This window comes from Thamnophis sirtalis, unplaced genomic scaffold (assembly GCF_051295495.1).
Source record: "Thamnophis sirtalis isolate CommonGarterSnake01/CBP01778 unplaced genomic scaffold, rThaSir2_p1.2 scaffold_4, whole genome shotgun sequence".
Classification (NCBI taxonomy): Eukaryota; Metazoa; Chordata; class Lepidosauria; order Squamata; family Natricidae; genus Thamnophis; species Thamnophis sirtalis.
In genome coordinates, this window is record NW_028261384.1 from 30,778,954 (window position 1) to 30,796,343 (window position 17,390).

General features: G+C 34.9%; 1 protein-coding gene across 2 annotated transcripts in view; it reads left to right on the plus strand.

Moving 5' to 3' along the window:
* The first annotated feature begins 2,282 nt into the window (after window positions 1–2,282).
* The window catches only part of VPS50 (VPS50 subunit of EARP/GARPII complex), an 80,532-nt gene continuing 65,424 nt past the window's right edge, over window positions 2,283–17,390 (plus strand). For both annotated transcript variants that reach the window (XM_014070137.2, XM_087712709.1), the window contains exons 1-8: window positions 2,283–2,409; window positions 3,537–3,605; window positions 9,831–9,953; window positions 10,277–10,348; window positions 12,009–12,062; window positions 13,373–13,443; window positions 15,898–16,015; window positions 16,099–16,134. In XM_014070137.2, the coding sequence (XP_013925612.2) occupies window positions 2,377–2,409; window positions 3,537–3,605; window positions 9,831–9,953; window positions 10,277–10,348; window positions 12,009–12,062; window positions 13,373–13,443; window positions 15,898–16,015; window positions 16,099–16,134 (576 nt within the window). In that variant the 5' untranslated portion in view covers window positions 2,283–2,376. The remainder of the gene's footprint in view (window positions 2,410–3,536; window positions 3,606–9,830; window positions 9,954–10,276; window positions 10,349–12,008; window positions 12,063–13,372; window positions 13,444–15,897; window positions 16,016–16,098; window positions 16,135–17,390) is intronic.

The following is a 17,390-nucleotide window of genomic DNA, read 5'->3' on the forward strand; positions in this document are numbered from 1 at the left end:
AAATAAATGAGCTTAAAGACCATATGCAGGTTATATTCATCTGATGAGAGCAGACAGTCAAACAGCTCCATGAAGAAAAACCCAAACCTGTACAAGCCATGAGGATTGTAAATGATGATTTTTGGTAGTTTATGTCTTTTGGGTTAGAGGAAATTAGTCCTAGTACTTTTAAATAAATAAGTACAAAATTGCTTTAAAGAGTAGCAAAATTAATTGCAAGATTCAGCAGGATGCAAATATGATAAGGCAAATTTTAAAAAAATCTTTAAGTGTGTATTTATAACTAAGCAGAGCAGTATCAGAGAATTTTGAAATGGGCAAACCCCCTGAAAGAGAAAGGCTGATTACAAATTCCCACAGGAGTGCCTCAGTAATCCAGGCAACTGAAAATGGTGGCAAAGTAGAGATAACAATAAACTGTGGTTTCCATTCTTAGTGATTAGCTAGGCTATCTACCTAACCAGAATTTTAAAGGGGTGCCCATTGTTAACTTCAGTTTCCCAAACCCAAGTGAATCAACATAACTGAAAAAAAGATCAGGATGCAATAAACAGCAATATTATTCAGCCTGTGTGTTGCACTTAAATGCTAACCAAGATATTTATACTATTCCAAGACTTTCTGAACTATAAACTGGCTGAATAAGCACAACCTAGACTGAAATTCAGTTTCTGGTTCAGAATGTAATGAGAATAATATTAAGAGAGTTAATTTTCACTTGTGAAATTCAGATTAAATCTTGTTTTGCATTATTTAAACCATGTTTTGCTTCAGCATGGTTTGCTGAATTAGTCATAATAGTTGAGTTCACTCAACATATTAAGTCAAAACTAAATCTGTATTGTGGCTTAGTAATATAGGAAACCAATCATTTAGCTATGTCCATACTGCATGACTACCAATGTTAACTGGATTTTATTTAGCTCATTTTAATTTATCTAATTACTTAAGTGTAAAAATAACTCCATGAGCCCACTACATATAACATATCTTAACATAAGCTAAAATGAGTTTGTAGAATTGTGGTTTCAAGTGGATTACATAGCCCCTAACTAGTCCCTCCCTGGTATTAACTATACCAATATCTTAGTAACCAGTCCAGGACGTTTAGAAAAAAGTAAAGCCCTTTACATTTTCTAATACTTGCTTACAAATATTAATTGTATAGTTGTAAGATATAAGTAATACTTGCTCTGTTGTGTGTAGGTTCCCCTTTCTATTGTTCCAATAGTTGTCGTCCTTTTATAAGCTAAAGAAAATGGCTTTTCATAGATTCACACTAGAGTAAACCATGCCAATCGATAATGAAATAGCAAAAGCAAAAGTTAGGCAATGTTTTTATTAGGATGAGGTTCTACATAAGACTATGCAGTTTTGAGTTTATTCCTGAGACCATAAGGGTTTCAATGAGGAGAAAGTGTTTGATTCAATCCAGCATGATAGAATTGCTGCAAGTTTTTAAACTGACCAACTCTGGACAGTAGCAACTTTAGCTCTAGGGTCTAGAAGTAGTTTTACTCCCTTGGAAAGATCTAGAATACACCCCTGGGTGGTCTTTCTGATGGAAGAGCAAGGAACTTCTGCTTTCAGCCTATCAGCGAGCAACGCTAGCCGCTGCAGGTACAAGGCAGTGGATAGAGTCCACCATCCCTCCCCCCCCTCGTTACCTCACAATCTTCTTCCTAGCGCGGTTGCCGCGCTTATGGCAGGGTCCCTATTTATCTCACCATCAATTACTGCAATCTACCATATATGGGGTTGCCTTTGTGAAACGCCCTGAAATTGCTAATAGCAAAAAATGCGGGAGCCTCCACATTAAATTGAGTAACGTGGGATTGTCACATAACACCAACATTTATATGAGTTGTTTTTGTTACCACTTTGATTTTGGATACAATTAGATAAAGTAATTGAGCATTGATGCATCGTATTGTCTCGGCATTTACACAGCGATGTTTCGGTGTTTACAAACTCAGCTCGTCCTATCGATATTAATATCTTGGATCAGGCTAATTATTCCATTAGAAACAAAATACGTTTCTGGAAATAACCAAATTCCGCTACCCAAGCATCAGATGGTCCCTTTAAATTCATTTTATCGTTAAAAGGCATATTTCACCCTGAAATTCCGCTAGCTGAAAAGACAGGAAACACGCTGAGCGTTATGGGAGTTGTATTTTTCTCAGCTGCGTGTCGGCATCCAAAATCCGGAAGCTAAGCTTCCACTGTAAACTTCAAATCCCATGATTCAGAAGGAGGACAGGCGGATCATGTGATGCCCAAAATGGCTTCGCTGTGTTAACAGGCAGCTGCGTTCCTTGGTCGAAGGGAGTTTGCGAGACGAGTGGCTGGCCGGCCGGTAGAAATTGTGTCATCATGCAGAAAATCAAGTCTCTGATGACCCGACAGGTAGCGGGGTGGGAAGAACGGAAGGCTTACGTTTGATAAAGCGAGGTTAAGAAAGATGTAACTGAAACAATTTCTGCAAAAGAGAGCATAGTCAGTACGAGAGTCAGTGTGTGTGCTTCGCAAGGCCGGAATTCTTATAATTAAAAAATGGAATTTTGAACGAGAAGAAAAACCACGATAATATGTTATATTTTCTAAAAAAAAAAAAAGTCCAAATGCGTTTTGTAGTAGATAAGATACAGTTTCGCGTGCGTTGCTCTGAAAAAGGAGTTCAGTTAAATAGGACTTGCATATTTGTAAATACGCACAGGATTTAAGGTTATTATTTATTACTATTATTTGGGGAGGGAGGTCTGATGCCTGAATAAAGAAGTTATAAGAAGAACGTTTCCTGGGTTGTCAGTAATTTATTCATTCAGGAACGCAAGGACTCCAGATGCGTTGTAGGATTGAATTGTGGCTGTTCAGGCTGAGCTTGTTTTCCCAGTTTAAATTCTTTGTGTGGAAATGATTTCAAAATGTAATGATCAGTTAAACTTGGAACCTTTTCTCATACTATTTGATAACAAAAAGATCAGGACAATTGGTCAAAACTGGGCCAGATAATATTTCTTTGAGAGACAAATACAAGATGATGTGTTTTTTTGACAGAACAATCTAAAAAAAATGAGACTTAATATTCCAAAATTGTGACTATTGACCATAAATCTCATTTTCAGTGTTTTTTAAAGGAAATAATATTGGCCATTTCATTTCAAACTTTCTAATTCTTTTCTGTGAGTCAACAAGTATTTTCTTCTGATATAAGTCTTAAGATTGAACAAATAAAGTGTTTTCCAGAATGTTTAGATTACAACATCCATTAGTTCCAGTACATAGATTGTAGTGAAGGATTATCCTGAGAAAAAGTACATCCTTTTATTATACAGGTTCTTTTGTTGTACAGGTTCGTATGCTATTTGTAGCTGGAAAACCTTATTCGTGAGAATAGTTCGAATTTACCAAGGTTTGGTTTTCAAATATATATGCATCCTGAAGCACTAGTTGAAGCACTCATGTATTCATAAATAAGTTGCTTAATTATTGGGACTGCAGAAAGTGACATATTTGATTTTTTCCTGCTTAAGGGTCTTAAAAGTCCTCAGGATAGTATTCATGATTTGAGCCCCCTTGAGAACTTCAGAATTCCAAGCAAGGTAGGACTGAATACATATAATGTTAAAATTTATTTCAATTTCTGTTTTATATTTGTTTTCTGAGACATCTTATTTGTATTCCATAATTTGGGAAATATAACATAGTTGCAAGAATTATGTTGATCAAATAAATTCAAATGATACCTCAATGATTCATATAAGTTCTTCATTGTACTTACTTATTTATCATTTTTCTAAACTGCTCATCTCATCTAAGTGACACAAATGGGCACTGATAAATTGGAAATATTTTGCCTATTTATGTTGCTTGTCTAGTTAGGAGTAGTTTTGGATATGAAAGTTACGATTTTGTGGGTTCTAGAAAGGACATGATGGGGTTCATGCAGCCAATTTTCTATCACTACAGTTCCATGATTTAAAAAAAACAAAAAACCCTAATATATTTCTGAAAAAATATAATGGGCAGTGAGAATTACCTTGAGAGACAGAAGGAAGAATTGCAACTAAACAGTAAGGGTAATGTTAATACACATGGTTTGGTTTTTTATCTCAACTGCCTTGAACGATTGCAAAAAGTTTGAACATGATTTACACAAGGGTTATAATTATAAATTAAGAAACAATATTGCTCCAGAAGGAAAAAAAAACATTAACATTTATCACTAATTAAGGAACTAATGTGATTATCTCTTAAATTTCTTTGGGAAATCAAAGAGTATAAATAATGCACCCTGCAATAATTAACTTCTATGGAGGTTAACAATGTGTTACATTTAAAGTCTTGAGTGCTTTCTCAGTTTTTTTTTTGTGTCAGAATGTGGAGACATTTCTACTCCATCCAGATGCATCACTCTGTTACTCATTGGTTGTACTTGTGTAACATTTTTAGTTTTATCTTCCTTTGTAGATTTCCTTTGGGAAAGAAATAAGGGAAGAAATTGTAGGCAAAGATGGAGTTGCAAATAATGATACATGCATTTCTTGTAAGATGGTGTGAATAAGACATACTTCTATGCAAATTATTTCAAAAACTGGTCTTTTTGGTTTGGGTATTATGGATCCATTGAATCCATTCAGATAGTTAGACATTAAAATATGCAGGTATTTCAATATATCATGATTTCACTCCTGAAATATTCTATTCTAACCTCACTATATATACTTTGACTTAAGAGTTGGCCTTTTTGACTGTGCAGAAAGCAATCTGGCCTTGAAATAAATTCTTCTTTTTCACAGCTCCAATATTTCAGGCCAACTTTTGGTAATGAGATGATTCCGAGTCTAACTGTTTCAACTTCATTTTTTTGCCCACTTCTGCTACTATCTTAGATGTGGATGCATTGAAAATATTTGTTAATACAGTCTACTAATGATTTTGTTGTATGTTTTCCTTAATAACTAAGACTAAAAGGAATTGTCAGTGGGGAATCTATGTTGGTAAGAATTTTGGAGCCTGCTAATTAACTGTTTACAAATCTCAACAAAATTAGAAGTAATATTAAATCATAATGGTTTTGTTGAGTTGCTCCTACTATGTTGAGCAGGAACGTGCTAGTTAGAAAGCTAAATAATGAGTTATTGCCTTGTTTGTATGCTGAGATTCCCAGATAAAATTCAGTAGGCTTACAATGGTTTTTTTTTTTTAGTTCAGCATAAACAGATCAGGAGGCAACACAGCCTCATGATAAACGTACACCTTTAATTCCATGCTCATTGATTTCCACATGATTAATTCACTTTTATTCAAATCTATTCCCTCTTTTCCCTTTCTTTTAGTTTTACAAATATATTTTATTTCTATTTATTAAATTTGTATGCTGCTGGCCTCTCAGGATGCACACTTCCTGCACCCTGGTCATCAATAGAAAGCTCCCATTACTGTTGATCCTTACTGGCTAACATAGTTTGGTGTAAGGAGGTTTTCATATAAAACCTCCTTACAGCAATTCATTTGTTACACATCTGAGCTTGTTTGTTTATTCACTCAATTTCTACAGCTGCCCAACTCAACCAAGTGACTATGGGTGGTGATATAGTAGAAATACAGCCAACACCATTTTTATTCTAGTATATTCATATTACTATATGCAACCTAGAATTAACCATTTAAAACTATTCCAATAATGGATTATGAATATTATGAATATGTTGATCAAAAAAAGTATTGTTAAATAACATGATATGTCAGCTAGTTTAAAAGTGACAACTGTTAACAGGATGTAGTTTCTTTATCACTATTAAAATATTAAGCAGGTGTAATAATTCTAAAACAAGTTTAGTTTATCATTTGGACATTCGTTCTCTTAGAACTTTTCTTAATATATCAAAAGTTGTTGAAATTGAACTTTCTAAAAATATTCAACTGCAATACTATGGTTCTTTGGGTTTTAGAATCATAGCTAGTTACTAGTAAATCTGTAATTTCAAAGATATTCCTCAAGATGGCACTTTAATAAAACGTACGAGGATGGTGAAAACATGCAGAGGGCATTTGATGGAGAACTAATGTGTAATTCTAAAAGTACAATTCTGCTAAAATAAAGAATCGGTCAGTGCATGAGCTGGCTGGCATTTTTTCCCAGTGAACATGTTTTCTTTTCATCCTGTGTGTAGTGTAGTTGGATCAGAAGCAATTGCATGTGATTCCATTAAGCTGCTCTTTCAAAATTTTGGGGATTCTTTTTGCAAAATATGTTTTGAGTTGCTAAGAGAAGATATATTTATTCTTAAGGATTAGATTCCAATTCATGTTTTCAAGGTGGAATGTCCATTTAATTCTTTCCCACATAATATACACTGTACATTTCTATATGTTAGTATATAGCAAGGAAAGCTAAAGCCTATGCGAAATTGAATGCTAGCTTCCAGCTTTACAGTGATAATTCTGTCATTTTTTGTTTTTATTCCACCTACTGAGGTTTCATTATATAATTGCTGGTTTCAGTTTGTCTCTAATTAGTTTCTCTTTGGGTATGTTACAGCTTAGTTATGAAAGTTAGTTATCAAAGAACAGATACAGTAGCTTTTAGAACAATATGGGCAGAGTTTTATGCAAATGTAGTGTGATAATTATACCATACTTTTATTATAAAACATATTTAATATTCAAGTACAGTTAATTAAATACAAAAAGTAGAACTGTTACTCTATTTTCCAAAATGTTACACAGTTTTGTAAAATTTACGGGTGAAAAATGAAACATCTGTCCTGCAAATATATGCATTGTTGCAGATGTATATTGAAAATTGTGGATATACATGTAATTTGCATATAGTTGGAATTCACATAATGATTTTGGGGACTATTTAATCAAATGTGTACCATATCCTACTAGAGCTATATTGCAATTAAAATTATAAATAAAATTAAAATAAAATTATTATCAGCAAATAGCCTGAGCCTGTAAAGATGAAGTAAGGAAACCTAAGGCTCACAATGAAGAAAGTCTTGCCACAAAAGTAAAAAATAACAAAAAAAAAGCTTCTTCCAACTTGTTAAAAACAAGAAAAAGGTTAAGGAAACAATTGATCCATTGCTGGGAGAAAATGGCAAGTAGGTGACAAGCAACAGGGAGAAAGAAGAACTATTTAACTCGTTCTTTGCATCTGTCTTTACACAAAGAGATAAAACAGTCCAACCTATCAAAAACAGTACCACAAAAATCAGATTAGGAACACAAATTGAAATAGGGAAGAAAATGGTAAGTGAGCACCTGTCTACGCTAGACGAGTTCAAATCACCAGGACCGGATGGATTACACCCCAGGGTTCTGAAGGAACTGGCAGATGAGATCTCAGAACCACTGAACTATATCTTTCAGAGATCCTGGAGCACTGAGGAACTGCCGGAGGACTAGAAAAGAGCTGATATGGTTTCCATCTTCAAAAAAGGAAAAAAAATAGATCCAGGAAACTATAGACCTATGAGCCTGACCTCAATACCGAAAAAGATTCTGGAAAAGATAATCAAGCAACGAATTAGCGAACACCTAGAAGTAAACAAAGTAACAGCCAAAAGCCAACATGGGTTTGTCAAAAACAGATCATGCCAGACTAATCTTATTGCATTCTTTGACAAAGTGACAAAATTAGTGGACCAGAAGAATGCTGTCAATATAGTTTACTTGGACTTCAGTAAGGCATTTGATAAGGTAGACCATAACCTACTACTAGATAAAGTAGAAAAATGTGGGTCAGACAGCATCACCACCAGATGAATTCGTAACTGGCTGACCAACCGCACTCAACGTGTCCTCAATGGAATTGCATCTACATAAAGGGAAGTATGCAGTGGAGTACCCCAAGGCTCTGTTTTAGGCCCAGTACTCTTCAAAATCTTCATCAATGATTTGGACGAGGGAATAAATGGGGAACTCATCAAATCTGCAGATGACACCAAGCTGGCAGGAATAGCCAACACTCCAGAAGACAGGCTTAAGATATAGAAGGATCTTGACAAACTTGAACATTGGGCACTATCTAATAAAATGAAATTCAATGGTGAAAAGAGTAAGGTTCTACATTTAGGCAAGAAAAATGAAATGCACAGGTGCAGTAGAGGTGGTACCTTGCTCAATAGTAGTAACTGTGAGAGGAATCTTGGAGTTCTAGTGGACAACCATTTAAATATGAGCCAGCAGTGTGCAGCAGCTGCCAAAAAAGACAAGACAGTTCTAGGCTACATAAATAGAGAGATAGAATCAAGATCACGTGAAGTGTTAATACCACTTTATAATGCCTTGGTAAGGCCACACTTGGAATACTGCATTCAGTTTTGGTCGCCACAATGTAGAAAAGATGTGAAGACTCTAGAAAGAGTGCCAAGAAGAACAACAAAGATTGAATTGAATTGAATTGAATTTATTATATTTCTATGCCCTTTTCCCCGAGGGGACTCGGGGCGGCTCACAACTCAAGTCAGGGGGGGGGGTAAGGGATACAAATAGGGCAAAAAAGACATGGACAGACAATACCACAATTTAAAAGCAACTCAACAGACACACTATTCGAGCGGGGACAGGAACTCATCAGCCCCAGGCCTGTCAGAACAGCCAGGTCTTGAGGGCTTTGCGGAAAGCCTGGAGGGTGGTGAGGGTCCGAATTTCCATGGGGAGCTCGTTCCAGAGGGCCGGAGCAGCCACAGAGAAGGCCCTCTTCCGGGTGGTCGCCAATCGGCATTGGCCAGTAGATGGAATTCGGAGGAGGACTAATCTGTGGGATCTAATCAGTCTATTGGAGGTAATGGGCAGCAGGTGGTGATGATTAGGGGACTGGAGACTAAAACATATGAAGAACAATTGCTGGAACTGGGTATGTCTAGTTTAATGAAAAGCACTAGGGGAGACATGACAGCAGTGTTCCAATATCTCAGGGGTTGCCACAAAGAGGGAGTCAAACTCTTCTCCAAAGCACCTGAGAGTAGAACAAGAAGCAATGAGTGGGAACTAATCAAGGAGAGAAGCAACTTAAAACTGAGGAGAAATTTCCTCACAGAACAATTAATCAGTGGAACAGCTTGCCTCCAGAAGTTGTGAATGCCCCAACACTGGAAGTCTTTAAGAAGATGTTGGATAGCCATTTGTCTGAAACGGTGTAGGATTTCCTGCCTAGGCAGGGGGTTGGACTAGGAGACCTCCAAGGTCCCTTCCAACTCTGCTATCGTATTGTATTGTATTGTATTATAAAACATAAAATTTTATTGGGACTGATTTTTAACTGCAATTATTTCCAATTTTTACTGCAAAATTGAGATGAACAAGCTTGTCATTTTGATAAGATATAATGCCACCTTGATATAATTGGATATTGGATATATTTTATATTACTGTATTATTATTATTAACTATATTTTATAGATTGTATTCTACTTGGAGTCCAGCTGGATTGAACTGGTGTATAAACTTCTTAAATAAGTTTCAATGTTCAAGTCTACACATTATATTCTAATCATGATTTATTGAGTAAACTAATTTATTCAGAGACAAATCTCTCTTTGCAATATATATGTGTGTATGTATGTATGTATGTATGTATGTATGTATGTATGTATGTATGTATATGTATATGTATGTATATATATATATATATATATATATATATATATATATATATATATATATATATATATATATATATATATATATATATATATATATATATATATATATATATATATATATATATATGAAACACCTTCTCTGACTTGCCTTTTATATACTTTTTAAAAATAAATTAGTGATACATTATTTTCTGTCATATATTAAAGGAAGAACTTAGAGAACTCCGGGAGCAACCAACTGATCCTCAGGCCCAGCAGGAAATAATTAACAGCATTGAAGAAATCTATTTTTCCAATGATTCCTTTGATATTGTTAAGTATGAGTTAGAGGTAAGAACACTGAATTGGAATAAACAGTGGTTTTTTTTTAAATAATATACTTTGCTCTTCATTGCTATGTCACTGCCATTAAAAGAGAACACTTTTTTTCATTCAATTAATTTCTATAGCTGTGCAACTTAATTAAATGACTCTGAATTGCTTGCCATTCTAACATTATAAAACAATTTTAAAAAATACACAAAATAAATATAGCAACCATATTTTTTCTTAGTTTACTAAACTGAGTCAAAGTCACATTTTTCAAGAACTTTTCCCCTTAGGTTGATTTTGTGTGTATTTTTAAAATGAATTTTGATTTTGTTTATCTGTAGCAGCTGCCAACTGTTCTTAGTCTTCAGGAATTGGAAGAGTATAGAGACAAACTAAAACAGCAGCAAGCAGCTGTAAGTAGAAAGTTCTTTCTTCTTCCCTGCTCATTTTATTGATTTCCATAAATCTCATTACTTCTCAGAATAGTTATATGACTTTGAAAACAGGCTGAAGTACTTCAGTGAAGACAGTGAAGAAATTATAATTAAGATGATCACATTTCACTTTATGCTGTTTTTTATTTATTGCTTTATTGCCATGAACTATAACATTACCAACCTTTTGCTATTGGTCATGGTTAAGTTGGACTGATGGGATATTAAAGTTCAAAATACTTGAATGACAGCAGACTTCTTATTCTTCTTTATAACTCCATGGGGCAATATAGTTACAATTCAATCCCTGGCATATCCAGTTGAAAGCATTTGAGACATATCTGTTATTCAAGAAAATTGCCCACTGGTGCCTGGTCTCTAAACTCTATTTTGAGTTTTGAAAATGAGCTTTCAAACATTTCTAGTCAATAATTATTTTTGCTGCTCTGTGAAATCTAGTAGAAAATATCGTAGTTAAGTGCACACTAAGCCTGTTAACCACTGTTTAGATACACACACAGCTGTCTGAGGTAACATACCACCATAATACAAACCCAAACAAAAGAAAGAACATAATTTAACAGTGTATAAATCAGTGGTGAAATTCATTTTTTTTTACTACCGGTTCTGTGGGCGTGGCTTGGTGGGTGTGGCAGGGGAAGGATACTGCAAAATATCCATTCCTACCCTACCCTGGGGCCAGCCAGAGGTATTTGCTGAACTACTCAAAATTTCCATTACTGGTTCTCCAGAACCTGTTAGAACCTGCTGAATTTCACCCGGGGTATAAATCCAATCTGGCGATTGTGAAGAAGTTCATATAATTAGCAGAGATTCAAAGATACTTTATTTTCTTCGGAGTCTTTCACATTTTCTGCATGTCAAAGGGGGAAATGGAGAATGATCATTTAATTTGTTATCTTTTTCACCTTCTTACAAATAATAGTTTGTGGCTGCTACCCTTTGCATGTAGGAATTAGATGTTGTGAGTCTTGCTTTCTTTAGGAAATGTATTATAATCTGAATGATAATGACAAATAAAGAGAAATGAATGCTTCAAAGGAATCATGTAACATAATTATTTCCTTGTCCCTTCAAGAAAAACAGCTATAATTGAATAATAAATAAAAGATATTTTGTCTTGTTCATTTCTTGCGAAACGCAATTTTCATATACTGGAATTCAGAATGGGAAAAAGAATTTATTAAATAGGAAAGCAATTTTTTTAAAAAACTTAACCGGAGTAATACTGCATTCTGTAACCTTATATATTTTTTAAAATGCAGAGTTCTTTCATGCTTCTTTATAGATGAACCATTATAATTATGGCATACTGGAGCACCTTAATTTTTATTTAAGTATGTTCTTCAGTTTACAGTGGGGTGGAAGATTAATTTCATTAGTACTTTGGATTTTGGATGAAAATCTATAATTTTGATTTGGTTATTTTGCAAAGCATGGCAATCTCAAGGAGTGTTTATTACTTCTATCTCCATTTATTTAAACATGGAATAAAATTAAGTGGAATAAAATATTTAAGATGTATTATTCCAAATTGCTTAAGATCTTTTATGTGTATGATTCAGATACAGTTTGATACAAGTATATATTGTAACTAACTTTAAGTGTTTCATCTAAGGTATCCAAAAAAGTTGCAGACTTGATCCTTGAGAAACAGACTGCATATGTCAAGGTAAGGTAATATAAACAAAAACTTATATTTATAAAATTAAATATTTACTCTGAGCCTCGTGTGTTTACTGCAGAAAGAAAACTGAATTAGTGAAAAGTCAGGTTTGTGTATGTATAAGCTTTACAATTGATGGGGTTGATATATCAGAGGTCTGGTGTAGAATATAGTAAATATACATAGAGTTCTCTGATGCTGAAGTGCAAAAAGTGGAGTTGTTCTCCACTTTGCATGTAGTTGTTTGGGATATTCTTTACCACTCCAGCAGCATATCTTTGTCGTCTTTATGGGGAGTATCCTGCAGCTATGCTTCATGTTTATTTTCTAAGAAAATAAAGGTCATTCTGAAGGTTGGTACTTGGCTTTGTTGCATAGCATTTTCCACGTTTGGTTTTCTTTAATTAAGAAACTCTAAAATAAATTAAGATGGAATTGAGAGCCTGATTAGAACCAAGGAGATATATGAAGGCACTTTTGATTGTAGGTACCACATTATTTAACCCTTGTTTTTTTTTTTTTTACTTTAAGCCCTTTGGCTATTTCATAGCTTGCTATTTAAGCAATTCAGTAGTTTTCATTTGAAAGAAAAAACTCTAGATAAAGGATTGAAAGACTTGTTTGAGTGGACATTACTTCTTGTGAGCATCTTTATTTTCCAATGAGTTATTATTCCCATTGCTATTTTTATATCATATCTGAAGTTCTTTTGAAAGGCAAAAAAGTAGTTTGATTGCAGTTTGAAAAAAATGTTATAAGTGTTGCAAAATTGCATATTTCATGTTCAGCACTAGGGGTATATTTAATTGAATTCTTGAGCCAGACCAGAAGCAGTTAGTGATCAAAAACCTCGGTGACAAATGATGCTGATTGCTTGGGGACATGTTGTGCTTTGTATCATTTTATTCCATGTTCCTTTCTTTCTGTCCAGCTACACATAGCACAAACAGCATATTACTCTTATTTGAATATTTGCTGCATCCTTTAGATTCTTGTCATTGGGCAAGAATAGATTACCTGATTTACATGTATTTTCCCTAATGGCAAAACTGCATTTAAGAATTTTTTTCAAAGAAACAGCTATAATTCTTGCCAAAAGTACAATTTGGTGTCAGGATCTAATGCATTCCTAGTGTGAGTTATCTTTGTGCAAGTGATGAATTCATACATTGTCTTTATTAGATCATTATCATGGTTTACTTGAATGTTTAACTGTTCTTTACTTTTTATATAAAATGTTTGTATGAGAACATTGCATTTTGATCAATGGTTCTATTTCCCTGGAAAGCTAAATGGACTTTATTACATTTCTGTAGGAACTTGAACGAGTTACATCATTGCAAACAAGCCTTAAGTTAGCTGCTGTTATCTGTACAAATGGAAGACGGTATGATATACCTTTGAATTAAGTTTAATTACTTTAGAAAATAATGTAGTAAAAAAGCTTCACAATTGCTTTATTGTTTTGTTTTGTCTCATTTATATAAGTACAAAACATATAACGATATCCTGGGCTATAAGACATTGCTGCTTATATCTCTGGTAATCTGATTCATCATGCCCAATACTGCGTATGAATATGATTGTTGAATGAAAAGTAATGCCTCGTTCCTATGTGTTTAATTTTTATGGAGATAGTTTAATGAATGAAATAGGAAAATAATCCTTGAAATTATCTCTTTTATCAGTGGCATTCATTCTTATCTATAACCACCATAATTAGCAATGCATTTCTGCCATAATAGACTATTATTTTTTTCATACAAAACTTTATTCAAAAATGATTAAAATGCAAAACATTAATTAAAAAAAAACAGCATAAAAAATGCAACGAAGAGACATTTAAAAAGTGTCTTAAAGAAATGAATAGGGGTGTCAAACTCACGTCGTGGCGTTGTCATGAGATGTATGGGGACTTTTCCCCCCTTTGCTAAACTGGCCGTGGCCGTGGCCAGCACGTGACGCATCTCGTCTGCAGTGCGCGAGTTTGACAGCCCTGATACATATCTAACGTCCTCCCTAGTGAATGCTGATTAGTATAATACAGCAATTTTGGTTTCCCCCCTCCTTACGTAGCAGGCCAAAAGAATTTCAAACATCTACTCACCGCATTTTTCAGAGTATAAGACGCATCAAGGTTTTGAAGAGGCAAATTAAAAAAAAAGTTTTTGCACTCCGCAGACCTGTCAAAAACAGCCAGTTTTTCGTGAAAACAAAAAAAATGGGTATGAATAGCCTTTAGGAGGTTTATAGTGTTCCGTGTGTGTGTGTGTGTGGAGCCAGAAATGAGCAAAAAAATAGCTCATTTTTCATAAAAACGGGCCCGTTTTTTTCAAAAAAGGGCATGCATAGCCTTTAGGAGACATAGAGTGCTCCTGGGAGGTGGGGGTGGGGAATTGAGGAAAAACCAGCCATTTTTCACTCATTTCTGCTCTCCCCAGCCCCCACAAGCACTTTGCAAGGCTCCTAAAGGCTAGGCACAGCCAATTTGGTGAAGTGGGGTGGGTTTTGGGAGGCAAAAAATGCTGTATTCCTTATATAAGATGCATACAGATTTTCAGCCTCTTTGAGGGAAAAGAGTGTGTTTTATACTCCCAAAAATATGGTAGAAATTGTTAATAAACAAGATTTTTAAAAGCATCATGAAGGAACATTATATTTTGTCCCTTCATGCAAGTCCTGACAGTCCTTTCCACATTTTCATTTGAGTCAAACAGATGCCTGAGAAAGTCATTCTTCAATTTTGGGAAAAAGCAAACATTGTACCACTACATTGATATTTCTCTGTGGTAGATGGGGTAAGAAAGGGAAACCCAATTTCATAACTGCATTTTTAGTGACTTAGGAGGTGTGATGCTTAGCATTAACATTTAGCATCATTTTCTTCTGCTTAATCATTGTTTGAAAGTTCTGAGTATTGTATCATCATTCCCTGTTAATAGTGTCAGTTCAAGAAAAGGGGTCATGCATTTCTCACAAATCAGTTTTTTCCCAACTTACCATCATTGTATTTTTTGGACCGGTGATATATCCTGTTCATTTCAGCACAATTATCAACATTAAAAACTTGTGTTTAGTGTTGATTTTAATTGAAGCAACCCCTTTGGCAGTCAAAAAAGTCAACCATGGTGGGAAGTACTCACTTCTAACTTACATTTCATGAACAATAGCAACATAGCCTTTTCTCTCAGCTTTTCTATCAACTTAATGTTAAAGAATGGATGTTAAATAGATCCCTGATAATTAAACAATCACTTCTCTCACCTTCCATATACAGTAATTTTGTTCTTTGTTAGAAGTTATTTGCACAGCATGTGAAGCCATCTTGTTGATCGGCCTAGCATAACATCTGAATGCAGCTTGTAGGTACTGTGTTTCCCTGAAATTAAGACCTCCCTGGATAATAAGCCCAATCAGGCTTTTGAGCGTGTGCACTAAAATAAGCCCTCCCTGAAAATATTGCAACACAGCAGCAGCCATGAGGTGACCACACTCAACGGCTCTTGCACCTCAAAAATAATAAGACTTCCCTAAAAATAAGGCTAAGCGCTTATTTTGGAGGTAAAAAAAAAAGACCCTGTCTTATTTTCAGGGAAACAGGATAATTAAGAATTACTTGTCAAATGTAGGGAAATGTATTATTGTATTGATTCTTTCCCCCCCAAAGCTTTTGGATGGTATTTGACTGAGTTCTGCATTAACCTCAGATTGAATATTTGAAGATTAGTGCAATATGACTTTTGATAAAAGCTTTGATGTCAGTATTTTGTTGATTCTTTTTTTTGTGTTTTTGTTTAACTAAAACAATAAAAAAAATTCTCAAAAAAAATATTTTCTGTAGGCATCTGAATTCAGCCAAGGAGGGCTTTACTCAAGCCAGCTTGGGTCTTCTTGCAAATCAACGGAAACGCCAGTTGCTAGTTGGGCTGCTAAAATCTCTAAGAACAATAAAAACCCTGGTACGAACAGAACATATAATTGACAAATTAATATTTTATAATTTGTGCCACATATAATAATACCTTACTTCTTTCATTTTTAGCAACAGACCGATGTGCGTTTGAGTGAAATGTTGGAGGTAAGAAATAGATGTAATTGAGTTTGAAAAATGTTATTTGTTCTATATATTCCAAAGATATTAGAATAGCTTTCTTGGCCTTGTCCAAATTTGAGACTGTAGCTTTCAGAATTCACAGTCAGTATAAGACCATTGCTATACAACCTACTGAAAAGTTGTGTAGCTTCTTTTAGAAGGGAGATACAGTCTGAGTTATTACTCCATGTCTTGACACCACTTGGCTCTTGCTGCCAAGTTTCAGTGAGCACTGTTGGAGGACATGTTCTTACTAAAGCCAGGAGAGGCTTTTGCTCACAGACAGCAACGTACAATAGCATTTTCTTGTTATTGCAGTTAGCAGTCCATTTTTGTCAAAGCAATTTCTGATGCATAGTTGTGGGGTCCTTGATGGTCTCTGAGCTAAGTAACAGTGCTAGTAAAGGAGTAGGGTTTGCTCTCATTTTATAGTGGTTTGCTCTCATTTTATAGTGGTTTGCCTTGCCAATGTTGGTGGCAGTGGACTTAGTGGTTCCTTGATTGGGCTGTTGTTCAGTGTTAGCTTGCTTGTAGTTTCTTAATTGGGGTATTGTTTGTTTGATTGTTGGTCTAGTGTTAATCTTGGCATTAATCTCTGCTCAGCTGGATGTTGATTTCTGGTGAGGTCTTTTTGTTTCCTTTTCGGCTTTTTGATTTTTCATTTGAATGGTATGTGGATATTGTTTATAGCTATGCATCTGTTAATGATTGATTTATCTGAGTGCCAGGCTTTCAGGAATTTTCTAGCAATTTTTGGCTTGGCCTGGCTTAGGATGCTCGTAGTTTCCCAGTTGAAAGTATGGTTAAGTCTATCCATGTGTGGTGAAATTAAGAAGTTTTTAATATGTCTTCAGATTTTTCGTTGTTGTTCATGCTCTGCTAGTGTTCTGTTTGACCTACATAATGACTATTATAGTCTTTACACAGTATGTTGTGGATAATTCCTATTTCTTCTTCTTTCGGTTTACTTAGGATGTTCTGGAGGCCCTTATTCCATTGTTGTTTTGATGGGGAAATCACATTGCCCCTACAGAGACCTTCTTTTCATCTAAGTGAATTTATATCAATGCTTCTAAACCTCAGCAACTTTAAAGATGGCTAGATCTTAAGTCCTAGTATTGCTGGCTGAGGAATTCTGGTAGCTGAAGTCCACACCTTAAAATTGCTGACGTTGAGAAACATTGGTCTATATCAGGGTGTCAAACTGGCGACCCGCAGGGCGGATGCATCATGTGCAGGCC